At 43.8% G+C, this 25,270-nt stretch overlaps 2 protein-coding genes across 2 annotated transcripts; both read right to left on the reverse strand.

Moving 5' to 3' along the window:
* Window positions 1-5,927: 5,927 nt before the first annotated feature.
* LOC117818779 (intermediate filament protein ON3-like) lies at window positions 5,928-9,710 on the reverse strand. The gene is made up of 10 exons (XM_034691847.1): window positions 9,608-9,710; window positions 8,413-8,980; window positions 7,891-8,099; window positions 7,742-7,802; window positions 7,166-7,261; window positions 6,905-7,069; window positions 6,683-6,808; window positions 6,372-6,592; window positions 6,221-6,273; window positions 5,928-6,112 (listed from the first exon to the last, which is right to left on the reverse strand). Exons 2-10 carry the CDS (start codon window positions 8,755-8,757, stop codon window positions 5,997-5,999), a joined length of 1,392 nt encoding a protein of 463 aa, XP_034547738.1. The 5' UTR covers window positions 8,758-8,980; window positions 9,608-9,710; the 3' UTR covers window positions 5,928-5,996.
* A 10,310-nt stretch (window positions 9,711-20,020) lies between these two features.
* LOC117818773 (keratin, type II cytoskeletal 8-like) lies at window positions 20,021-24,422 on the reverse strand. Its single transcript, XM_034691839.1, has 9 exons — window positions 23,849-24,422; window positions 22,292-22,500; window positions 22,115-22,175; window positions 21,923-22,018; window positions 21,657-21,821; window positions 21,435-21,560; window positions 21,103-21,323; window positions 20,952-21,004; window positions 20,021-20,843 (listed from the first exon to the last, which is right to left on the reverse strand). The coding sequence occupies exons 1-9, from the start codon at window positions 24,194-24,196 to the stop codon at window positions 20,728-20,730; spliced, it is 1,395 nt and encodes a 464-aa protein (XP_034547730.1). The 5' UTR covers window positions 24,197-24,422; the 3' UTR covers window positions 20,021-20,727.
* Between the last annotated feature and the right edge of the window lie 848 nt (window positions 24,423-25,270).

Consider the following 25,270-nt stretch of genomic DNA (forward strand, 5'->3'; position numbering starts at 1 on the left):
AGATTAAGTAACCGGTTAATGTGCAAAAAGCAGCTGAGGTAGAGTCATTGTATGTAGTGTGTGTGTGTGTGTGTGTGTGTGTGTGTGTGTGTGTGTGTGTGTGTGTGCGTGTGTTAGTTAAAGTCAAAGTCCAGGGGGCAGAGGGGGGAGGTAGTGAGAGGAGTTCAGCATCCTGACAGCCTGATGGAAAAAGCTGTTCAACAGTCTGGAGGAGCGGGCCCGGTGGCTCCGGTACCTTTTCCCTGAAGGCAGGAGACTGAAGAGGGAGTGGCAGGGGTGGGAGGTGTCACCAGCGATGCTGACGGCTCTGCTGGTGAGGCGGGTGTGGAAAATGTCTGTGAGGGGGGGCAGAGGAACACCGATGATCTTGCTGGCTGTGTTCACTATGCGCTGCAGAGTCTTTTGGCATGAGGCAGTACAGCCGCCAAACCACACAGCGACGCAGCCAGTGAGGACGCTCTCGATGGTGCCTCTGTAAAAAGGAGAACATGATGGGGGGTGGGACTTGTGCTTTTTTCAGTTTACGGAGGAAGTAGAGCCGTTTTTGAGCCTTCTTGGCCAGCGATGCGGTGTTGTTTGTCCAGGAGAGGTCATCAGAGATGTGCAGTCCCAGGACCTTGGTACTGCTCACCCTCTCCACAGCAGCGCCATTGATGGTCAGTGGGAGGTGCTGCTGTCGGCCTCTCCTGAAGTCCACGACGATCTCTTTGGTTTTCCCCACGTTAAGGAAGAGGTTGTTGTCGCTGCACCACTAGACCAGTCGGCTTGTCTCCCTTCTGTAGTTGGCCTCATCGTTGTTGGAGATGAGGCCCACCACTGTAGTGTCGTCTGCGAATTCTATGATGTGTTTGGTGCTGTAGGTGGGCACACAGTCATGGGTCAGCAGGGTGAAGAGCAGCGGGCTGAGCACACATCCTTGAGGGGCCCCTGTGCTCAGTGAGATGGTTGTGGAGGAGTTACTGCCGACTCTCACAAGTCATGTTCTGATAAACTGGACTGAAATGAGGCTTGTCGATGAGATGGAGACTTCTTTTCATTGTATGTCTTATCCTGCAGTTGGATGTAACATAAGTACTAACAACCACTGGACAAAAGAAGCTGTAGTTTGTCATTAAAGCTGTATCTGTAGCCGTTGTCTGCTTTCTATTGCAACGCTCTGCTATCAAGAACTTAGACATAGATCTTCCTCAAGGTGAGATGGATACCTGGCAAAGGCTAGCAAGCTAGTTTCAATAGAATTGCAGATAAAGGTTGTTATTAGAAATGACAACCATGTGGTGAGCTCCCCATCACTGTCTCGTTGACTTGTCCCCAGCAGTAGCCAGGGGCGCCGCCAGGGATTTTGGGCCCCATGAAAAAATATATCACATTGGGTCCCATAACCAAAGGCCACAAGAACCCTGTGCAACTGCTGTCAGTCTGCATCAAAATATCTGATTTGAGTAATCTCTGTAACATTAAAGGTGACATATCACGCTTTTTTCATCAACATATATTGGTCTAAGAGGTCCCCAAAACACGTCTTTCAAGTTTATGCTTGGTCTGCCTGAAAAACCCTCTTCTTCAGTCCTCCTCAGAACACTCTGTTTTCTCTCTGACCACGCCCCCTCAGGAAGTGGGTGTGGCCTCGGCTCTCCAGCACGTTGATCTAATGTTTACATGTTGGCTGAATATACACGGCTGCTCAGAGATCACGTTACTTCAACCCTCTGAATCTGATCCAGAATCTGATCCTGATGGAGAGGCGCCTGCAGCAAGACCTTTCTGAAGGATTGGTCACAGATTTAGTGTTTCTTGTTGTTTTATTTGTCAGCATGTCGACGTGTGTCTTGGTACACAGCTACGAACATGTAGCTATGTGGCTATGCTAATTAGCGCTAGCACTTATCTATGACAAATAAAAATCATCCACTAGATCTTCAAATCTGCAGACGTGGGGAGTAAAACCGACCTCTGCCAGAAAGGCAGCGGGACCTTTCTGAAGGATTGGTCACAGATTTAGTGTTTCTTGTTGTTTTATTTGTCAGTATGTAGACGTGTGTCTTGGTACACAGCTACAGCTACGACATGTAGCTATGTGGCTATGCTAACTAGCGCTAGCACTTATCCATGATAAATAATAATCATCCACTAGATCTTCAAATCTGCAGACGTGGGGAGTAAAATCGACCTTTGTGTTTATTAATACAGCCTACAACTAGCATGCCTCCCTCCTAAGCTCCTTGTTAGCACACGTGTGTGCAGGGAATGAAAAACGGAGGAGGGATTCAGTATTATTTTATACAGTCTATGGGCTGAACAAGCTCCGAGCTCTGACTCCGCGACAGACCGGATATTGTTGTTACGTAACAAAAACACGGAAGTCTGAAACGGCTGGTTTCAGCACACATTTACAGAAAGGTGGAGAAATCAGAACAGGGGCAGAATGGATTTTTTTGTAGACAGGGACACATATTTCAGGTAGAGAACCATGAAAAAGTCCATTTTGCATGATATGTCACCATTAAAACAGACTAAATCACTCAATGCTTCAGCCTGTCCAGCATCCAAAACAGTCTATAGGCTGTAGCTTATGTAGCTTAGCTATAGCTTTGTTTTTAGAGGCTTTTGTAATAGTACAGATAGAGAGAGAAACAAGAGATTCCCACAGACCCCCTTCATTAATGCTAATTGACATGCTATGTTGCTCACCTTCTTGTTCAATGGGTTGTGGGGAGTTGTGTGGAGACAGTGAACCTGCTGACATATCAGCTGCTGAGTCTGGTAGGGAGGGCGGGGAAACCCATTTAGTATAATTAGCTAAAATGTGGTTCATCTTATTGTGGACATCAAACTAGCAAACAGGTTGATTTTAACCACTCAAAGATTATACCAGGGGTGTCAAACTCATTTCAGTTCAGGGGCCACATACAGCCCAAGTTGATCTAAAGTGTAAAATCACAACATAACAACCTATAAATAATGACAACTCTAAATTTTCCCTTTGTTTTAGTGCAAAAAAAGTCCAAGCACATTCTGAAAATGTTCTCATTTAATGAACTATCTTTCTACAAAAACTCTTGTATTTTCTGCCATGATGAGTCTCATAGTGGGCCGAATATTTTAATCTTTAAGCCCTGAAACCTGCTGCGAACACACCAAACACACAGGTTACCCATTCACCTGACACCAAATGTAATGTTTACTGCAAAAGAAAAGATAGATTATAATAATGAAGAAGGTGAAGTTGACTATTTAGTGGATCATCTTATAGTGCTCTAAAAAGTCTTTATGAATCTCTTTATGCAAACAGCAAGTCGCCTAATCTATTTCCTCACTTTCAGAAAAAATACCCAGGAAAAAAATCGCCTTTCAGGTGCGCTCCGTCAACAATATAATTTAATGCGACCCCTAGAGGACAAATCTGAAATCGCAGTTACTTTTATTGAAAAATTGCAGTCTTAATGTCTTCTATGTAACCCTTTCATTTTGCAGTTATTCCGCGGGCCGGATTGGAACCTCTGGCGGGCCGGTTTTGGCCCGTGGGCCGCATGTTTGACACCCCTGGACTATAGCAACCTTTCCTGGAGAACAACTGTCACATACTGTCGCCCTTTCTTCTCTCTCTCCTCTCTCTCCTTTCTTTCCCTCCTTTTCTTGGACTCAGACTTTGTCTTTCCAGACATTTTAGCTGCCGTTATGAAGACAATGGGACCGTTTTTTAAATTACCTTATTCTGAATAAAATATAAATAATGTTTTTGTTTTTTTTCCCATTTATTATTTTTTGGCCCCCTGTCAGTCAGGGGCCCTTAGAATCATCCTAACCCCCTCCTATAAGGCACCACTCCCATAGGAAAATACATGTAGAGAGGAGATCTCAAAAGTGTTTCATTTCTGTCTCCTAGACAACAATGAGATCTGTTTGAAAGCAAAATGAGACTATAGCTTATGTCTCCTGTTTCTCATTCTTGCCTCCAGAAAAAAAAGTTGTAAAAAGTCTCAGCTTAGTCTCCCTTTCAGTTCAAAAGGAGATCTGGTCAAAATCTGAAATGATTCTCAGGTATTTCTCAAGTGTTGTGACTCCTTTTGAGCTCAGGTGGAGAAATCAGGGAGCTCTCTCAATTGTCTCAATCTAACCTCATCCATTTGTTTTTGTCAGACTCAGTTTTTGGGTCTCAAGTTGAGCTCAGATGGAGCAAAGAAAGAGCCTGAGCTCATCTTTTCATCAACATTTATAGTGCCCTGCAAAATTAACATTTCAATGTACTTGTCCACAAACTTACAATTCTCATTAAAACATTTGAACCACTTCAAGATCAGATATTTAGATGTGAAATGATTTCTTCTTTGACTTCACAGTATGGTCCTTCCTTTACAAGTCTGTTTGGAACAAAACAACTTCACAAAGATTTAGTGGATTTGAGAGAAATTACAAAAGATAGAGATTTCATATCTCCAGGTATGACCGACCATTTATTTAAAATATGGGCCGCAAAAGGGCTGATCAGATTTATCCAGATTATTACAATTAAAGGGGTGGAGTCTTTTGGGCACTGGTGGCCTAGTGGTCTAAGCGCCCCACATACAGAGGCTACAGTCCTCATCGCAGGGGTCGCCGGTTCGATTCCTGGCTGGTCGACCATTTCCTGCATGTCTTCCTCCGCTCACTACTCCCCACATTTCCTGTCTCTCTTCAGCTGTCCTGTCAAATAAAGGCCAAAAATGTATTTTTTAAAAAAGAGAAGAAAATGAGCCATTAATGAGATCTCTCATTTAAGTCTCAAATAAGACTCATGTCATGGTCTCAACTATTTCTCCTAGTGAATTTTAGGAGAAACTAATGAGAACAATTTGAAACTTGAATGAGGCTGAAGTGAGGATCTCAATTTTGTCTCCAGAGACTTAGAAGAGAAAGCCTTGAGCAGTAAAATGTTCCTCTGGGCTGCCTCTACGTTCAATATGCACACAGCTATTCCTCACAGAGCTACACTCGTAGTGTGGTGTTTAAAAGGATAAGCACAGTTAGCAGAAGTTGTGCATGCTCATTTAGGTGTTGTGTGGAGTCACCATGTTGTTGCATGTCAACGCCGCTAGAGGGCGACGCTGTATTATGGGAGCTCTGCTGAGCCATGTTGATTTGCCTCTGTGAGAGTCAGAGTTGAATAAAGAAAGTAACCATGTTGAGAACTTGCAGTGCTGTCGTCTTTCAGCTGAGGAATATGACATCCTACTTTTATCTGTTTAAGATACAACAAGTAGTATAACATATATTTAGCTCTTGATAATTTGCTAGCATGTGATTACAGATTGTTTGGGGGTGCCTTGGCTGGCTTTTGCCGTAATGACTTGAAATTGGGTCTCTTCATCAAGTTGCCCTGAAGTATTGATAGAAGGCGTCAGCTGCAAAGCCAGTACATTATGCAAAACATTCTAAACTAAAGATACCTGGAGAGTGTTTCCACTATCCCTCCATTTATCTGAAGAATAATGAGAGTGAGAGGCAGCATATTAAGTTCTCTGACATGTTTTATTTAGATCAGTTTAATGTGATTTGCTGTCATTGATCAAACATTGACGTTGCTGAGGTCAACCTGGATCACACAAAGCTTCTTTTGTCCAGTTGTTGATAGTACTTATGTTACATCCAACTGCAGGATAAGACATACAATGAAAAGAAGTCTCCATCTCATCAACAAGCCTCCTTTCAGTCCAGTTTATCAGAACATGACTTGATACAACAGTGTAGCCTGTTGGTGCTTTCCTTGCATCATTTAATCACTGTCAAACCTTTTCTTCTTCTCTTTGTACTTATACCAGTGTTCAAAGAAACACATTCTGCCTTGCCATCTACCCTTGCCCTTGTGTGTTTACTTATTGACTACAAAGTTCACATTTGGTCGTTTTTAAAGAAGCTAGTAAGGAAAGTAGCAATCCTTCAACATCAAGTTTGGTTTGGATTTCTGTGTTTTATTTGCAGCACCATAAGAACAGAACAGAAAAGATCAGATCTCCTTTTTAATAAGCTCTCCTGGCACTGGTTGTTGAGACTGAGGACTTGGTAACGGAGCCACCAACACCACCATAACCACCGCCATATCCAAATCCACCACTGGAGCTGGTGTTTGCGTATCCTAGGGAAGAACAAATACAGTTATCATTAGGCCTCTGTCTGTCAGTGATGTCAATAGATTCAGTATCAGTTATGATGATGTTGATGATGTATAAGCTTTTAAACTTACCTCCAGAGCTCTGCTGCACATGGATGGTGGCTTTGGATCCTCCACTGGCCAATCTAAAGGTGGTGAAGCAGTGAGTTAGTCCTTGATTCATTCACAGTTGATACCAATACTGCAGCTATGAAACAACATGACATATTGAAGTTTATCCCACCTGCTCTCCTCTCCTTCCAGCAGCTTCCTGTAGGTGGCGATTTCAATGTCCAGGGCCAGCTTGACGTTCATCAGTTCCTGGTATTCACGTACCTGGCGGGCCATGTCTTGCTTGGCTCTCTGCAGAGCAGCTTCCAAGTCCCTGATGCGGAGCTTGGCATCTTTCACTGCCAGCTCACCGCGCCCCTCAGCGTCTGCGATCTGAGCCTCAAGGTTGGCTCTCTGTGGACATTATTTCACAGTTATAACTTCAGATCTGCTTATACTTTGAAGATTTCTCTCACTGAATCATCATCCATTCTTCACGTTTACCTGTCCCTTGACAGCATCAATCTCATTCTGAAGGCGGGCGATCATGCGGTTCAGCTCAGCCATCTCAACCTTGGTTGTGCGCAGGTCATCCCCGTACTGACCAGCAGAGGACTGCATCTCCTCATACTGTTTAGAAAAACACATCAAGGTGTTTTAGATGCATGATCCTGAGAGTCCTGAAAGAGACATTGGGGATGGATTTGTTCATTGCCTTTCTCTTACCTTCTGTTTGTACCAGCCCTCTGCATCAGCCTTGCTCTTGTTGGCGATGTCCTCATACTGAGCGCGCACTTCAGCCACAATAGAATCCATGTCCAAGTTACGGCTGTTGTCCATCTCCACGATGACGGAGGTGTCCTTGATCTGGCTTTGCAGCTCACGAAGCTCCTATACCAATGATTTTAGAACACCAGTTCATTATCAATGATCTATAGATGGCTGTAGTGTTAAGCAGTAGATCAAGTGAACATGACAGATACATACAGCATCATAGACGGCTCTGAGGAAGTTGATCTCATCCTGAAGAGCATCAACTCTTGCCTCCAGCTCTACCTTGAGAATGTAGGCAGCATCGACGTCCTGTAAATTAAATTTTGTGACAACACAATCAGCTGACAATATTGAGTACAAACTTAGGATAAAAAATACATCAGGTGTCATCCTTAAGCTTAACTCTGTTATTTTTAAATAACCTGGGCTCTTTTGACATTTATCCAAACTAACTGACTAATGGTTTATAGCAGTGTTATAGCAGAGATGCCTGTGGGCTATAATGGCTATAAAAGGCATTTTTTATTTTTGACCTTTGACTGGCTCAGATCACAATTTAATGCGTGTAATGACATTCAAAGAAATGTGAAGTCCTCTTAAACTAGCACTCCAAAAACAGTCTGATCGTGCATCAACAGAGACTACCTCGCAGACATTGCAGCCTGCAGGAGTTTGTAGTTGAAGCCAGCCATTGGAGCAACACAGAGAAGTTTAAACTGGTTATAAATCAGCACCTAACTTTTTTCTAAAGGCCCCTTGTAACAAAATCACCCTTAAATGTATTCATACCTTCTTCATCAGAACAAATTCATTCTCAGCAGATGCACGCTTGTTGATTTCATCTTCATACCTACAAGAACAAAAGGAAAGGCCTTAGTGCATCGACCTCCTCACCTCATCAGGTGTAAAACTCTTGACCATGTCATGCTGACACTTACTTCCTCCTAAAGTCCTCAACCACACCCTGCATGTTCCTCTGCTCTCCCTCCAGCTTGGCCTTCTCATTGCCGAGCCCCTCGAGCTGTCTGCGCAGGTTGGCGATGTAGGCCTCAAACATGCCATCGATGTTGGAGCGGGTGGTGGTCTGGTCCTGCAGGAGGCTCCATTTGGTCTCAAGCATCTTGTTCTGCTGCTCCAGGAAACGGACCTGGGGAAACATCAAATCAAGAGAGGTTGTCAGAGGCTGTTTTGAGTATTCTCTCTGTATATAGCATATACCAACAATAACCAGTCCATCTATGAAATGTGCAAATGACATGCTTTGGACTCTGAAAAGGATTTACTACATACTTATGTTTGGCCTTTTCTCTTTTCAATAACAAATTAGGACAGGACTTATGAGAGCTAGATTTGAATGTTTACCAGGGAGAGCCTGCAGATGTGTAACACCATGATAATGAGAACCAAATGAGTATGTACCTAAGACACTGAGGAGTCACACAGAGCTCACAGAAACTAACCTTGTCGATGAAGGAGGCAAAGCGGTTGTTGAGGGTCTTGATCTGATCCTTCTCCTGGTTGCGGACGACATTGATGGTGGGGTCAATCTCCAGGTTGAGAGGAGCCAGCAGGCTCTTGTTTACCTGGACAGCTGTGATCGATGGAGCGATGTAACTGCCTCCTGCTTGGCCAGAGGAAAGTTCGTAGCCAGCTGAGCTTCCACTAGAAAAAGACATACCAGAACCAAGACCAGAAGCACCACCAAAGCTGGTTCTTTTAACGGAGTAGCTGCTTCCTGGTCCTGCAAAGGAATTCCTGTTGCTGCCACTAGAGCTGCTGACTGAGTATGCCTTCCTCATCATCATGGTTGCAGTGGTAGAGGTTGTGGATTCTGAGCAGAGAACTGAAGATGTGCAAGCTTCCAAAGGGCCAAGTCCTTCTGAGTGTCTGACTGCAGACTCTGCCTGCTTTTATGGCTGAAGCTGGGTGGGGTCGCAGACCACTTAAACCTGTACTGTCACTTTCTGCTGTCCAGCCTCTCTCCACCTTCGCTCACATACCTCTGTCTTGGAATGATACGTGGTCAATCTTGAAAAACAGAGAAGGAGGTATTTTCAAAAGATAAGCCGTGCACACTGCACTAGCACAACTTAAAACCTGTATTTTATGTGTTCTTTACTCATTATTAACGAGAGTTCCCTTAAGGATATTGTAGGAACTTTTATTTCAGGATCCATTAGCTATAAGTTTAAATATCTTTATATACCAAAATAGGAAAATATTAGAATAAAACAGGACAAACATAAAACATCTCACCTCGCTCTCTTGTGGAGCAAAGTTTTCTACTTCAAAAAAATTTCCACCAACTTCCTTCCAACATGTTCTCTTTTTAGCTGTTGAAATTGTGCTTGCATGTTTTTACAGACTGCTGTTGTTGGGGTAACTTTGGCTAGCTTTTGACTTAATGACTGGAAAATGTGTCTCTTCTTGAAGTTGATCTGAAGCATTAATATTAAAAAACAGTAAGTGATTTAACCTTTTATATAGAATTAAAAAAGTCCCTGATTTTGGATCCTTCAGAAATGTTTGGTGAAATGTGTATCGTGCAGGCGTTATGGCTCTACCTGATCTTTAAACAAGATAACTGTTAGCTTGTTTGATACAGAAAAACAGCAACATAACCACTTTGCACCCAAAATATGTTGTTAAACTCACAGAGCAGCAATTTGTAGTTCAACTATTGACCAAAACAGGTAGGACTGGAGGGAGGCCTGAGGGGATGGGGTTGGGATCCTTTCACTTGAATTCTTCAAAGTGTGTCCTCGTCTTGATAGTTTCTCCAGAGCTACCAGTCACAGATTAAATCAGAGATGAAATCATGATGTTGAAATGGCAGAGGGCCTTAGCATGCTAAAGGATTGTCAGTCATTGGAGATGCACAGTAACATCATCAGTTTACTGAACCCCAGTGTGGTGGTGCTCTACATGGAACTGAGTCCTACACTGGTTCTTCACTTTTGCAGCCAACTGATCAAAGACCTTCATGTTAGATTTGGAACCAGATCTTTCCCATTTGTATCTTACTCCAGTAGTTGTGCCATATGGCCTGAGGGGATGGGGTTGGGATCCTTTCACTTGAATTCTTCAAAGTGTGTCCTCTTCTTGATAGTTTCTCCAGAGCTACCAGTCACAGATTAAATCAGAAATGAAATCATGGTGTTGAAATGGCAGAAGGCCTTAGCATGCTAAAGGATTGTCAGTCATTGGAGATGCACAGTAACATCATCAGTTTACTGAACCCCAGTGTAGAGGTGCTCTACATGGAACTGAGTCCTACACTAGTTCTTTATTTTTGCACCCAACTGATTGAATACCTTCATGTTAGATTTGGAACCAGATCTTTCCCATTTGTATCTTACTCCAGTAGTTGTGCTATATCTAGAACATGTCCCACAAGCATTATCAGTGCAGTGTTTTCTGGCGCTACTACTTCCCTTGCCAATAAAAGCATTTTATGTATCTTCCTTTATAAGCTCAGCAGCTGATCATCCTCAGCCTGGAACCCCTGTTCATCCTGTTAAAGATACAGAAGGTCTGATATTTTATACATATAATTGGTAGGGGTGCTTTGGCTTACCTTAATGATTAATTCATATTAATACCCGGCTGTCTTACTGATCTTCTGGTTGTGTGAGTTGCTTGATTCTGATTTTGTCCAAACTCCTTGAAAACCCCTTGACACCGGTTAATTTATAGTTTTCAGTCACGTGACCATCGCAGACCGGGGGGTAAAAATCCTCAATGAAGATGAGACAGATGCATGGAGGAGGGGAGAGCTGGTTCATAAAGCACACCTGCTGCAGGTAGAGACCAAGCTAACACTGAGCCCCTTAGATAAGAACTCTAGTATCTATAAATAACAACGTTGTCATGGTCACTTGTCCTGCGTTGATGGTTGGGATTGCGAAATCACAACTTCCTGGAGGGACTGGTTATTGGTAATTTCTCACCATATTCATTGGATTCTGGTCTTGACCGAATTTCTTACTTGATTTTCAGTTTCTGGTGATTTCTCATGTTGCTGATGGCATTATTAATTCGACATGGTAACCCATAGGAAAAGAAATGTAGAGAGGAGATCTCAAAAGTGTTTCATTTCTGTCTCCTAGACAACAATGAGATCTGTTTGAAAGCAAAATGAGACTATAGCTTATGTCTCCTGTTTCTCATTCTTGCCTTCAGAAAAAAAAGTTGTAAAAAGTCTCAGCTTAGTCTCCCTTTCATTATAAAGGGAGATCTGGTCTAAATCTGAAATGATTCTCAGGTATTTCTCAAGTGTTGTGACTCCTTTTGAGCTCAGGTGGAGAAATCAGGGAGCTCTCTCAATTGTCTCAATCTAACCTCATCCATTTGTTTTTGTCAGACTCAGTTTTTGTGTCTCAAGTTGAGCTCAGATGGAGCAAAGAAAGAGCCTGAGCTCATCTTTTCATCAACATTTATAGTGCCCTGCAAAATTAACATTTCAATGTAATTGTCCACAAACTTACAATTCTCATTAAAACATTTGAACCACTTGTAAGATCAGATATTTAGATGTGAAATGATCTCTTCTTTGACTTCACAGTCTGGTCCTTCCTTTACAAGTCTGTTTGGAACAAAACAACTTCACAAAGATTTAGTGGATTTGAGAGAAATTGCAACAGATAGAGATTTCATACAACAGGTATGACAGACCATTTATTTAAAATATGGGCCGCAAAAGGGCTGACCAGATGTATCCAGATTATTACAATTAAAGGGATTGATTGGTGGAAACAATGGTGGCCTAGCAGTCTAAGCGCCCCACATACAGAGGGTACAGTCCTCGTTGCAGGGGTTGCCCGGCTCGATTCCTGGCCGGTCGACCATTTCCTGCATGTCTTCCCCCGCTCACTACTCCCCACATTTCCTGTCTCTCTTCAGCTGTCCTGTCAAATAAAGGCAAAAAGGCCTATAATTAAGAAAATGAGCCATTAATGAGATCTCTCATTTAAGTCTCAAATAAGACTCATGTCATGGTCTCAACTATTTCTCCTAGTGAATTTTAGGAGAAACTAATGAGAACAATTTGAAACTTGAATGAGGCTGAAGTGAGAATCTCAATTTTGTCTCCAGAGACTTAGAAGAGAAAGCCTTGAGCAGTAAAATGTTCCTCTGGGAATGCTAACAGTATCATTTAGCTCCCACTCAATGCTGACTGAACACATACAAACCATGGCTACTTTTGACCTAAAGCATTTGGAGTATGGCTGTTGCTAATTTTACTCCAGCAGTTTATGGTTATTGCTAACCTCCTTAACTTCTTTTTAGTTTTTAGCCTAAATCAATGTTACAATGTTACAATGTTACAATGTCATTTGGCAGACGCTTTTATCCAAAACGACGTACATACAAGAACAATCAATCAATCAATCAATCAATCAATCAATCAATCAATCAATCAATCAATCAATCAATCAATCAATCAATCAATCAATCAATCAATCAATCAATCAATCAATCTTTATTTGTATAGCTCCAAAAAGTAGTAGTAGTAGACAACACGACTAGTACTACAAACAGAAACCAGAACACTTCTGATGCCAAAAATCCAAGGCAGCTTTATCTGTATAGCACATTTCATACACAAGGGCAACTCAATGTGCTTTACATTAAAACATTAAAAGCATTGGAAACATTCAGACAGGCATAAAGGAGCAAGATTAAAATGACAAATATAATAAAACTGAAAAGAATAGAAAAATTAGAAATATATTTAAAATAAAATGAGGTTAAAGTGAGTTAAAATAATCTAAGCTAGGAAGGCAGAGGTAAATAAAAAAGTCTTAGTCTTTGATTTAAAAGAGGTGAGAGTTGGAGCAGACCTGCAGCTTTCAGGGAGTGTGTTCCAGATATGTGGAGCATAATGACTAAACGCTGCTTCACCATGTTTCCTTCTGACTCTAGGGACTGAAAGCAGACCAGTACCTGATGACCTCAGAGGTCCAGATGGTTCATAAAGTAGTAGCAGATCAGCCTAAACCATTCAGGTCTTTATAAACCATCAGCAGGATTTTAAAGTCTATTCTCTGACAGACAGGAAGCCAGTGTAGAGATCTAAGAACTGGAGTGATGTGGTCTACGTTCTTGGTCCTTGTTAGGACTCGAGCAGCAGCATTCTGTATGAGCTGCAGCCGTCTGATGGACTTTTTAGGGACTCCTGTAAAGACCCTGTTACAGTAGTCTAGTCTGCTAAAGATAAATGCATGGACCAGTTTTTCTGCATCCTGCTGAGACATAAGTCCTTTAATCCTTGATATATTCATTGATTATATTGATTAAGTGAAACATCCTGCTGTGTTCAAGGGTTCATTTTTGACCCAACATGACCCCAGAATAAATTGTTGTTAGGGTTAATTATAGCATTAGAGGGGGAAATCAATCAATCAATCAATCTTTATTTGTATAGCGCCAAATCACAACAAACGTTATCTCAAGACTCTTTTACAAACAGAGGAGGTCTAGACCACTCTATGTCATATTATGAACAGAGACCCAACTTCAAGACAGGGTAAGACTCAGTCTGACCCCACCTTAATCCATCATGAGCATTGCACATCGCAGTATTTAGCTAGTTACTGTGGAGAGGAAAAACTTCCTTTAACAGGCAGAAACCTCCAGCAGGACCAGACTCATGTTAGACAGCCATCATGCCTCGACCGAGTTGGGTCTGGAAAGACAGATAGAGGGGAGTAAGAGAGAGAAGTGATAGTGATGAGACGAGTCGTAGAAGCTGTTGCTGCTTGAGTCCAGTACGTCCGTATCAGCTGGAGTCCAGAACGTCTGCAGCAGGAGGACGTCTACAGCAGCTCAGAGGAATCTACGAGACAAGGGAGCTCAGGGACTCCAGAAAGGTCTATGGTTAGTAACTTTAATGGGACAGGCAGAGTTAAAGTAAGTGATGAGGGGGTTGGGGGGAAGGGGGTGAGTTAGGATCCCAGTGTGTTAGTGCGCCAGTTCCCCTGGTAGTCTAGGCCTATAGCAGCATGACAAAAGCTGGTCCAAGCCTGATACAGCTCTAACTATAAGCTTTATCAAAAAGGAAAGTTTTAAGCCTACTCTTAAAAGTAGAGAGGGTGTCTGCCTCCTGGACTTTGACTGGTAGATGATTCCAAAGGAGAGGGGCCTGATAATTAAAGGTTCTACCTCCCATACTACTTTTAGAGATTTTAGGTACAACTAGCAAGCCTGCATGTTGGGAGCGTAGAGTTCTAGAGGGGTAATATGGCACTATGAGCTCTTTAAGATACGGTGACAAGAACAAGAACAAGAACAAGAACAACACAAGCAAAGATCTAGACAAGAGGAAACAGGATCAGTAAGAGTAACAAAGTGCTTCAAGTCCATTTGGGTGCAGGTACTCTAAATAAGGATTTTTTTTCTTTTCTTAATAAAATAAGGAACATCTACAATGAAGCAACCAAACAATTTAAGACCTTCCATTATCATCATCAACAATTAACTCGTCATCACCACAATGATTACCAAAGTACCAAGTGCTGGGTCACTCCAGACCTGAACACAGAGTCCCAGAGTAGATCAGGACAGTGTGAGTCAACTGTAGCTGGAAGACATGATCTGTCACTGGGGACAACAGTGGAAACTAACTCAATCAGTCACTTTTCCTCTTTTTGATGATCCCAATCTCAGAGCCTTGCTCTATTCTGACAACTGTATGTCCCTATGGGAGTGAAAGCCAACTTCTCTGTGGAACCAGTGGAACCAGTGGACCAACACTAAATGACTTCAAGCCAGTACTTCTTGTTCTGTTTGCTGCATTGTTTACATTCTAATCAGCAACTTGAGAAGCAATATGTGTTCAGGTCTAAAGCAAAGTCAAATTTCCCCCCAGGTATTTATTCCCAATAAACAGTCAGCTCTTGTTCTGTTTTTCTTTTTAACCACAGGAGCACCCATTCATCAGTTTCTGGTGAGTCTCATTTTGACTGTAAATAGTAAGTTTCCAGTGGTGTATAAAGTACTTGAAAGCCATACTTGAGTAAAAGTAAAGATATCTTAGTTGAAATCTACTCAGGTAAAAGTGAAAGTCACCCATTAAAAAAATACTTCAGTAAAAGTCTTAAAGGAGCTCAAATTAAATGTACTGAAGTATCAAAAGTAAAAGTACAAAGAAACAAAGCAGCTAGAAATAGTTGTTTTTCTGACAAGCTTTATTAAGTTTAATTCTCCCTCCCTCCCTCAACTCCCTTCTCCTCTCGCTACCTCTCCCTTCTCCTCTTGCTCCCTCTCTCCCTCCCTCAACTCCCTTCTCCTCTCGCTCCCTCTCCCTTCTCCTCTTGCTCCCTCTCTCCCTCCCTCAACTCCCTTCTCCTCTCGCTCCCTCTCCCTTCTCCTCTTGCTCCATCTCTCCCTCCCTCAACTCCCTTCTCCTCTCGCTCCCTCTCTCCCTCCCTCAACTCCCTTCTCCTCTCGCTCCCTCTCTCCCCACCTCTCCCTTCTCCTCTTGCTCCCTCTCTCCCTCCCTCAACTCCCTTCTCCTCTTGCTCCCTCTCTCCCTCCCTCAACTCCTTTCTCCTCTCGCGCCCTCTCTCCCTCCCTCAACTCCCTTCTCCTCTCGCTCCCTCTCTCCCTCCCTCAACTCCCTTCTCCTCTCTCCCCCTCCCTCCTTCTCCTCTTGCTCCCTCTCTCCCTCCCTCAACTCCCTTCTCCTCTCTCCCCCACCTCTCCCTTCTCCTCTCGCTCCCTCTCTCCCTCCCTCAACTCCCTTCTCCTCTCGCTCCCTCTCCCTTCTCCTCTTGCTCCCTCTCTCCCTCCCTCAACTCCTTTCTCCTCTCGTGCCCTCTCTCCCTCCCTCAACTCCCTTCTCCTCCCGCTCCCTCTCTCCCTCCCTCAACTCCCTTCTCCTCTCTCCCCCACCTCTCCCTTCTCCTCTTGCTCCCTCTCTCCCTCCCTCAACTCCTTTCTCCTCTTGCGCCCTCTCTCCCTCCCTCAACTCCCTTGTCCTCTCGCTCCCTCTCTCCCTCCCTCAACTCCTTCTCCTCTCTTCCCCTCCCTCCTTCTCCTCTTGCTCCCTCTCTCCCTCCCTCAACTCCCTTCTCCTCTCTCCCCCACCTCTCCCTTCTCCTCTCGCTCCCTCTCTCCCTCCCTCAACTCCCTTCTCCTCTCGCTCCCTCTCCCTTCTCCTCTTGCTCCCTCTCTCCCTCCCTCAACTCCTTTCTCCTCTCGTGCCCTCTCTCCCTCCCTCAACTCCCTTCTCCTCCCGCTCCCTCTCTCCCTCCCTCAACTCCCTTCTCCTCTCTCCCCCACCTCTCCCTTCTCCTCTTGCTCCCTCTCTCCCTCCCTCAACTCCTTTCTCCTCTCGCGCCCTCTCTCCCTCCCTCAACTCCCTTCTCCTCTCGCTCCCTCTCTCCCTCCCTCAACTCCCTTCTCCTCTCTCCCCCACCTCTCCCTTCTCCTCTTGCTCCCTCTCTCCCTCCCTCAACTCCTTTCTCCTCTTGCTCCCTCTCTCCCTCCCTCAACTCCCTTCTCCTCTCTCCCCCACCTCTCCCTTCTCCTCTCGCTCCCTCTCCCTTCTCCTCTTGCTCCCTCTCTCCCTCCCTCAACTCCTTTCTCCTCTCGCGCCCTCTCTCCCTCCCTCAACTCCCTTCTCCTCTCGCTCCCTCTCTCCCTCCCTCAACTCCCTTCTCCTCTCTTCCCCTCCCTCCTTCTCCTCTTGCTCCCTCTCTCCCTCCCTCAACTCCCTTCTCCTCTCTCCCCCACCTCTCCCTTCTCCTCTCGCTCCCTCTCTCCCTCCCTCAACTCCCTTCTCCTCTCGCTCCCTCTCCCTTCTCCTCTTGCTCCCTCTCTCCCTCCCTCAACTCCTTTCTCCTCTCGCGCCCTCTCTCCCTCCCTCAACTCCCTTCTCCTCCCGCTCCCTCTCTCCCTCCCTCAACTCCCTTCTCCTCTCTCCCCCTCCCTCCTTCTCCTCTTGCTCCCCCCCCCCCCCCCCCCCCCCCCCCCCCCCCCCACACACTTTTCCTAAAAAAAAAAAGTTTGTTTTTTTTATTTAATTTTTTTATTTTAAACTGGCGGATAAATAAAGTATGCCCAATGAAACTATTCACTTATTTAATAATAATGACAGGAAGCAATAATTTTTTGTGTAGTTAAGTGTAATCCTTTAAGTTGTGGACTTCAGCGCTGTGTGTTTCGAAAATGAGAAAGATGAGATATTGGGACTGAGTGTTAAACAGTTTGACAGTTTTGTATCAGTGTTTTCCTGGAAGTACACACTCCAGTTCTGAATCTGAGACTGCTAGTTTGCCCTGTAATGAGAATTGTCAAAGTAGTTACAACAATAAGCCCTTTAGAAGTCCACAGAAGTACTTGCAGCTCTGCTGTCATCAAGACTTTGTACTTTCACACTGATGCCAAAACAGCTTAATATTGGTGTTCCAGTGTGTGGTTTCACATTGCTCTGTGGCATTGCAGAAGAACGTGAGCTAAATACACACACCTTCAGGCAACGACTCACATACACACTGATACGCCAACTCTCAGTGACCCAGCCTCTGGTATGCCTCTGTTACTCCAATGGCAGCACAGTGGCCAACCGACCCGGTCCCACCATCACACCTCTGTGACATATGGAAGGCTAGAAGTTACAGGGGCGTAAATATCAATCAATCAATCAATCAATCTTTATTTGTATCGCGCCGAATCACAACAAACGTTATCTCAAGACGCTTTTACAAACATAGGAGGACTAGACCACTCTATGTCAAATTATGACCAGAGACCCAACTTCAAGACAGGGTAAGACTCAGTCTGACCCCACCTTAATCCATCATGAGCATTGCACATCACAGTATTTAGCTAGTTACAGTGGAGAGGACAAACTTCCTTTAACAGGCAGAAACCTCCAGCAGGACCAGACTCATGTTAGACAGCCATCATGCCTCGACCGAGTTGGGTCTGGAAAGACAGATAGAGGGGAGTAAGAGAGAGAGGTGATAGTGATGAGACGAGAAGTAGAAGCTGTTGCCGCTTGAGTCCAGCACCTCCGGATCAGCTGGAGTCCAGATCGTCCGCAGCAGGAGGACGTCTACGGCAGCTCAGAGGAATCTACGAGACAAGGGAGCTCAGGGACTCCAGAAAGGTCTATGGTTAGTAACTTTAATGGGACAGGCAGAGTTAAAGTAAGTGATGAGGGGGTTGGGGGGAAGGGGGTGAGCTAGGATCCCAGTGTGTCAGTGCGCCAGTTCCCCTGGCAGTCTAGGCCTATAGCAGCATGACAAAAATTGGTCCAAGCCTGATCCAGCTCTAACTATAAGCTTTATCAAAAAGGAAAGTTTGAAGCCTACTCTTAAAAGTAGAGAGGGTGTCTGCCTCCCGGACCCTGACTGGTAGATGATTCCAAAGGAGAGGGGCCTGATAACTGAAGGTTCTACCTCCCATACTACTTTTAGAGATTTTAGGTACAACTAGCAAGCCTGCATGTTGGGAGCGTAGAGTTCTAGAGGGGTAATAGGGCACTATGAGCTCTTTAAGATACGAGGGTGTCTGATTTTTAAGGGCTTTGTGGGTTAAAAGAAGGATTTTAAATTCTATTCTACATTTTATTGGGAGTCAGTGTAGAGAAGCTAACACTGGAGAGATGTGCTCTCTCTTCCTAGTTCTAGTCAATACTCGAGCTGCAGCGTTTTGAACTAGCTGAAGAATCTTTAGAGACTTATTGGGGCAGCCTGATAAGAGGGAGTTACAGTAATCTAACCTGGAGATAGGAAGTGTCTAATTTTAGAAATATTGCGCAAGTGAAAATAGGCTGACCTTGAGATTTGCTGAATTTGGGAGTTGAAGGATAAATCTTGATCAAATAGGACTCCTAGATTCCTAGCCGAGGTGCTGGATGCCAGACTAATGCCGCCTGAGGTACTTATATTATTAGAATAAGTCTCTCTGAGGTGTTTGGGGCCAATAACAATCACTTCAGTTTTTACTGAGTTTAGCAGTAAGAAATTTCTGGTCATCCATATCCTGCCTTGAACTCAACTCACTCAACTCAACTCAACTTTATTTATAAAGCACTTTAAGAACAACAGCAGTTGGACACAAAGTGCTGTACAGAAACATAATGGATAAAAACAAACAATAAAATCATAAAATCAAAAAGAACAATAAGATAAAATAAAGTTGAAAAATAAAAATAAAAATAAAAAGGCACTGAAACAAGAGCAGGGTCTCATGCTGAGTCGAAAGCCAGGGAATAAAAATGGGTTTTAAGACGAGTTTTAAAAGTGGACAGTGAGGGGGCTTGTCTGACGGCTAAAGGAAGATCGTTCCACAGTTTGGGAGCAGCGACAGAAAAAGCCCTATCTCCCCCCTGAGCTTCCACTTGGACCTCGGTACCTCCAGGAGCAGCTGATCAGCTGACCTGAGGCACCGAGCAGGGGCGTAGAGATGGATCAGCTCAGAGAGGTAGGGCGGGGCGAGACCATTTAAAGATTTCAAAACAAATAAAATAATCTTAAAATGAACTCTAAAATGCACAGGCAACCAGTGGAGGGAGGCTAAAATGGGCGTTATGTGCTCCCTTTTATACGTGCTCCAATTAAAAGGCGAGCGGCTGCATTCTGGACCAACTGGAGACGTGCGAGGAACTGGTAATATGAGAAGCACTTACTTGTCCCCTGAGGGAAGAAATATGCATTTCTTGTAATTATTTTAATAGTGATGTAACTGGTTTTGTGAGAGTATGACTAGCTACAACTTCAGAGTTTGGCATTGGTCTTGTATCATTCTTGTGAGTCAGGAACAAATCCAGTAATTAATGCATAATCTCTGCCAGCAATTTCAGCCTGAGGGAAAGATGACGGATTTAATGGCAGCTAACAACAGAGCTACAAAGACCTTTTTTTGGCATTAATTGGTGAAGTGCCAGAGTTTTTCTGTTAGATTTGAAATCTTTATGAAACATGGCTGAAACAGAGATCACATTATAGAGTTAAACGCCCCCATCTTGAATGTCTGTGTGGAAAAACTCACGTGGCTGTCAAAGGTAAACACTCGAGGTGTTCTCCTTCCAAAAATAATGAGAGTGCAAGGCAGTCGTTTCAGTTCTCAGATTGATTTTATTCAGATTTATTTGATGTCATTTCGCTGCAACACTCATCAATGATGTTGCTGGGAGTGATTTTACATAATAAACCTGGTTTCAGCATGGTTTTATCTGTGAGGCGTTGGAAGGCAAAACTGAGCAGAGAAAACATTGAAAGATCTTTAAAAAGGAACAAGTCAGAAGCCAATCAGTTCAAAGTTGAACTCTTAATGTTAAAGTCACTCAAAATTATAATTTCAGGGTTGTGGCTTGTTCCCCTGTCTTCCATCAGCACTCAACTGTAAGATGAAGACATCAGCTGATAGCATGATGACAAGCACCATCATCCTACTAATACCTCTAAAGGATCATACTTCAGCTCAGTTTAAGTCAGTGCAAAAAAAATGTACAAGTGCTGATTTTCAATTGGTCTCTTTACTTAGTTTTAATGCTTCATCAACGTCTGGCGTTTTTTCCCCTTTATATATTTCTTGGAAGTCAGTGAAGAATGGGAACTTCTTCAGCCCTGCTGACTGACCTGGTCTTTGAGGTCATGATAACCATCAGGAGCTCTTGAATCTGACATGATTTTAAGGAATCTTTGGGATATACTTCCTCATGAGGAAGATGCTTAACAGCACTGCATAGCACCACGAAAGAGTACAGATTTAGACCAAATTCAAAAGCTTCTGAGGGGGGAAGAGGGACGGCTCTCCTTTTTTTAATAGGCTCTCCTGGCGCTGGTTGTTGAGAATGAGGACTTGGTAACAGATCCACCGTATCCACCACCATATCCACCGCCATATCCACCACCACTGGAGCTGGTGTTTGCGTATCCTAGGGAAGAACAAACACAGTTATCATTAGGCCTCTGTCTGTCAGTGATGTTTTTTGATTCAGTATCAGTTATGATGATGTTGATGATGTATAAGCTTTTAAACTTACCTCCAGAGCTCTGCTGCACATGGATGGTGGCATTGGTTCCTCCACTGGCCAATCTAAAGGTGGTGAAGCAGTGAGTTAGTCCTTGATTCATTCACAGTTGATACCAATACTGCAGCTATGAAACAACATGACATATTGAAGTTTATCCCACCTGCTCTCCTCTCCTTCCAGCAGCTTCCTGTAGGTGGCGATTTCAATGTCCAGGGCCAGCTTGACGTTCATCAGTTCCTGGTATTCACGCACCTGGCGGGCCATGTCTTGCTTGGCTCTCTGCAGAGCATCCTCCAAGTCTCTGATGCGGAGCTTGGCATCTTTCACTGCCAGCTCACCACGCTCCTCAGCCTCTGCGATCTGAGCCTCAAGGTTGGCTCTCTGTGGACATTAATATCAGAGATGTGTTAGGGACTGAAAACATTGGCCTTAAACATTGAAACCTTTTTTCATAATGAGGCATCATCCATGAGAAGATCTGTTGACGTTTACCTGTCCCTTGACAGCATCAATCTCATTCTGAAGGCGGGCGATCATGCGGTTCAGCTCAGCAATCTCAGTCTTGGTTGTGCGCAGGTCATCACCGTACTGACCAGCAGAGGACTGCATCTCCTCATACTGTTTAGAAAAACACATCAAGGTGTTTTAGACGCATGATCCTGAAAGTCCTAAAAAAGACATTGGGGATGGATTTGTTCATTGCCTTTCTCTTACCTTCTGTTTGTACCAGGTCTCTGCCTCAGCCTTGCTCTTGTTGGCGATGTCCTCATACTGAGCGCGCACTTCAGCCACAATAGAATCCATGTCCAAGTTACGGCTGTTGTCCATCTCCACAACGACAGAAGTGTCCTTGATCTGGCCTTGCAGCTCACGAAGCTCCTACAGATAACAATTGTTGCACCATTAACTTCTGATGATCATTAGCTTAGCTACAGTAGTCTGTTAAGCAAGTGGATTGAGCAAACATCACAGATACATACAGCCTCATAGACGGCTCTGAGGAAGTTGATCTCATCCTGAAGGGCATCAGCTTTGGCTTCCAGCTCCACCTTGTTCATGTAGGCGCCATCAACATCCTGAAAGAGAATTTAGGTACAAACAGGAAATGTGAAACCCACTCTACATTAAATATTGAAATAGAGAAATCCAAAGGCCAATCTTTTCAATCATACCTTCTTCAGGAGCACAAACTCGTTCTCTGCAGCTGCACGTTTGTTGATTTCATCTTCATATCTGAAGAAACACAAGAGATAATCTTGAGTACATTTGCTTCATTTTGGGCATCTGCTCCCTACATCAGCTGTAGAGTTTGATGGTGTCCTCAGAGTTTGTGTCATGCAAACACTCACTTCAGCTTGAAGTCCTCAACCAGGCCCTGCATGTTCCTCAGCTCTCCCTCCAGCTTGAGCTTCTCATTGCCGAGCCCGTCGAGCTGTCTGCGCAGGTTGGCGATGTAGGCCTCAAACATGCCATCGATGTTGGAGCGGGTGGTGGTCTGGTCCTGCAGGAGACTCCATTTGGTCTCGAGCATCTTGTTCTGCTGCTCCAGGAAACGGACCTGTAGAGACACCAAACAAGATCATCAGATGTTGATATAATAGGCGTGTCGTCTTCAATGTATGGTGTAATAGTGGCTTGGCTTGTCATTGGATACTTTGACTGAGTTGATTTTGAGTGCATCTTATTCCTTCTTAATGGTATGATAAGTGCTTAAAGGATCTAAAGGTGCCTTTTCAATTTTATCTGGTTGAAAAATGCTTGACCTTTACCTGAAAGACTGATTAGATATCTCCATATCTGAACTGCCACACCCTAGTCATAACAATTGTGAGTCAAGGTGGCATCAGTTTACTTTTTATGGCAAAAGGGAACTTCTGAGCCTTTATCGCCCACTGAATACAGAGAATATTATTTTCCCTCTCAGAAATAATGAATGTAGGGTGTTCTTTTTAGGTGCTCCACTAAAATGTGCATGTGGCTTTAAGGGTTTCATCCTTTGTTGCTGTGGCTATGACTCATCCTGTGTGCTCGGTTGAGCAATAAAGGCTGCACAGTCAGTCTAGTCATAAAAAAAACTAGGTGTGGCAGATAAACCGCAGACGACAAAGCAGCACAGTAACATAGGATAAGTGCTTTGTTTTGTGTGTGTGTTTTTTTTTGGTCTTAGTGCCAGTTTATAGTGTTTCATCCTACAGTGAAGGACACACTGTGTAGTTTTGGAAGCAAGTGTCAAAACAGACCTAGGATGTTATCATAAAAACAAGAAAAAGTGGATTTACTACCCTGTACTTAGACTTCCTGTTGCTCTTAGCAACCAGGTGATAAGTACAATGTGCAAATGACCGACTTTGGACTCTGTGGGCATAGTGCATATACTGTAGATCCCTGTTCTCTCTGCCAGTCTCCAGGTACTGCACGGGCGAGTCCCTGCAATATAATCCCCACCCATGTTTAGAGAGTGGTCAGGGAGGCCATCACAGGATCAGACAGGGCGACAGGCCAAATGTTGCCTCAGGTAGATTTAGATTTAGGGCTGCTAGTGTCAGTCAGGGTCATGATCTCAGACAGGCTTGTAGATTTTTATAAGCTTTTTTAAACCTAGAAGCTGTAACTCATTGATGCATATCCCATCACAAAGATAAGAACATCTGCTCCACTGCTTTGTCAGCTTTGACAGCAACATGTCCTCTCTGCAACTAGTGAACATTGCTCAGCAGTTTAACAAGCCATCTAAAAGAGCATTGGTACTAAACAAACATAAGAGCATTGTATCATTATTCTGTATGCTACAGTTTTAACTATCAAGTCATATATTTGAAGAAGTTAAACGAGCAAAGCTAGTGGAATCACTTTAGACAGCTGCTAGATATGAGTGTTGAAATCCCACAAAGCTCACAGGAACTAACCTTGTCGATGAAGGAGGCAAAGCGGTTGTTGAGGGTCTTGATCTGTTCCTTCTCCTGGTTACGGACGGCATTGATGCTGGGGTCAATCTCCAGGTTGAGAGGGGCCAGCAGGCTCTGGTTGACTGTTACAGCTGTGATAGGCATAGCAGAGAAATTGCCTCCTTGGCCATAAGAACCACCACCCATTGAAGACATACCGAACCCAAAACCAGCACCACCACCACCACCACCAGCACTGGAACCAAGGCCATAACTTGTGGTTTTCGACACAGAGTAGCTGGCTCCTGGTCCTGCATAGGACTTCCTGATGCTGGCACCGGAGTTTTGGACTGAATATGCTCTCCTCATTTTGGTTGCAGTGGTAGACGCTGTAGTGTGCAGAGAACTGAAGAAGTGCTTCAAAAGGAGAGCCAAGTCCCTCTGAGTGTCAGACTATGGACGGTGGTGGCTTTTATGGCTGAGCGGAGTGAAAGGGGGAGGATCCACCTCTTCCTCTTCAACCTGTGCTCTCACTTTTGCTGTCCAGCCTCCCACCTCAGCCTACAAGACTCTGGCTCTGAATGACAGGAGTGGCCAATCCTGTAAAACAGGTGGGGAGGGATTGTCAGGAGATAAGCAGTGACACACCCTACTCCAGGACAGGCTGAAGGGGGACAGAGTGAGAGTGTAGGAAGTGGAGTGAGAATGTGATCATGAGAAGTAATACGTCTTTTCAGTGTGTTCAGTCAACTTCTGTTTGCTGCTGCTTTTAATTAAATCAAATAATTATTTATTTCTTAAACTGTAACTTTTTATTCTTGACAATCTAATATTATTTTATGATTTTTAAATGACTTTTTTAAATTTCATTTAAATGTCTTTTAATGTTCAACTGACTTTTAACTGTATTGATCATTTTATATAAAGCACTTTGAATTGACTTCTTGCTGAAATGCGCTTTATAAATACATTTGCCTTGCCTTCAGACATCACAGTAGTTGCGGAAAATAAATGTAGAGAGGAGATCTCAAAATTTAATTTCCCCCCCTGGGGATTAATAAAGTATGTTTCTTTCTTTCTTTCTGCTCTAAAGAGGAGAGGGACTGGCTTGTTAATGGCACACAGTTCAAAAGTGCTCATGGCATGGGTAGCTTACAGATCTGGGAAGGCACTTCAGGTTTTAGGGCAACATGTGCCGCCATCCAGACAATGCCTTCTTCAGTGAAGACCTTGCATACAGTATGTCTGCAAGACAATGCCAAACAACATTTTGCACAAATTACAACAGTACAACCCCATAGGAAAATAAATTTAGAGAGGAGATCTCAAAAGTGTTTCATTTCTGTCTCCTAGACAACAATGAGATCTGTTTGAAAGCAAAATGAGACTATAGCTTATGTCTCCTGTTTCTCATTCTTGCCTCCAGAAAAAAAAGTTGTAAAA

Source organism: Notolabrus celidotus, chromosome 1 (genome assembly GCF_009762535.1).
Source record: "Notolabrus celidotus isolate fNotCel1 chromosome 1, fNotCel1.pri, whole genome shotgun sequence".
Taxonomy (NCBI): domain Eukaryota; kingdom Metazoa; phylum Chordata; class Actinopteri; order Labriformes; family Labridae; genus Notolabrus; species Notolabrus celidotus.

Coding starts and splice junctions, on each gene's coding strand:
- LOC117818779 (XM_034691847.1), bottom strand. CDS start 8,757: ATGATGATGAGGAAGGCATACTCAGTCAGCAGCTCTAGTGGCAGCAAC. Junction 8,100..8,412: donor TTGCCTCCTTCATCGACAAG/GTTAGTTTCTGT, acceptor ATGTTTCCCCAG/GTCCGTTTCCTGGAGCAGCA. Junction 7,803..7,890: donor GTTGAGGACTTTAGGAGGAA/GTAAGTGTCAGC, acceptor TTGTTCTTGTAG/GTATGAAGATGAAATCAACA.
- LOC117818773 (XM_034691839.1), bottom strand. CDS start 24,196: ATGAGGAGAGCATATTCAGTCCAAAACTCCGGTGCCAGCATCAGGAAG. Junction 22,176..22,291: donor GTTGAGGACTTCAAGCTGAA/GTGAGTGTTTGC, acceptor GTGTTTCTTCAG/ATATGAAGATGAAATCAACA. Junction 20,844..20,951: donor TGTGCAGCAGAGCTCTGGAG/GTAAGTTTAAAA, acceptor GTTCTTCCCTAG/GATACGCAAACACCAGCTCC.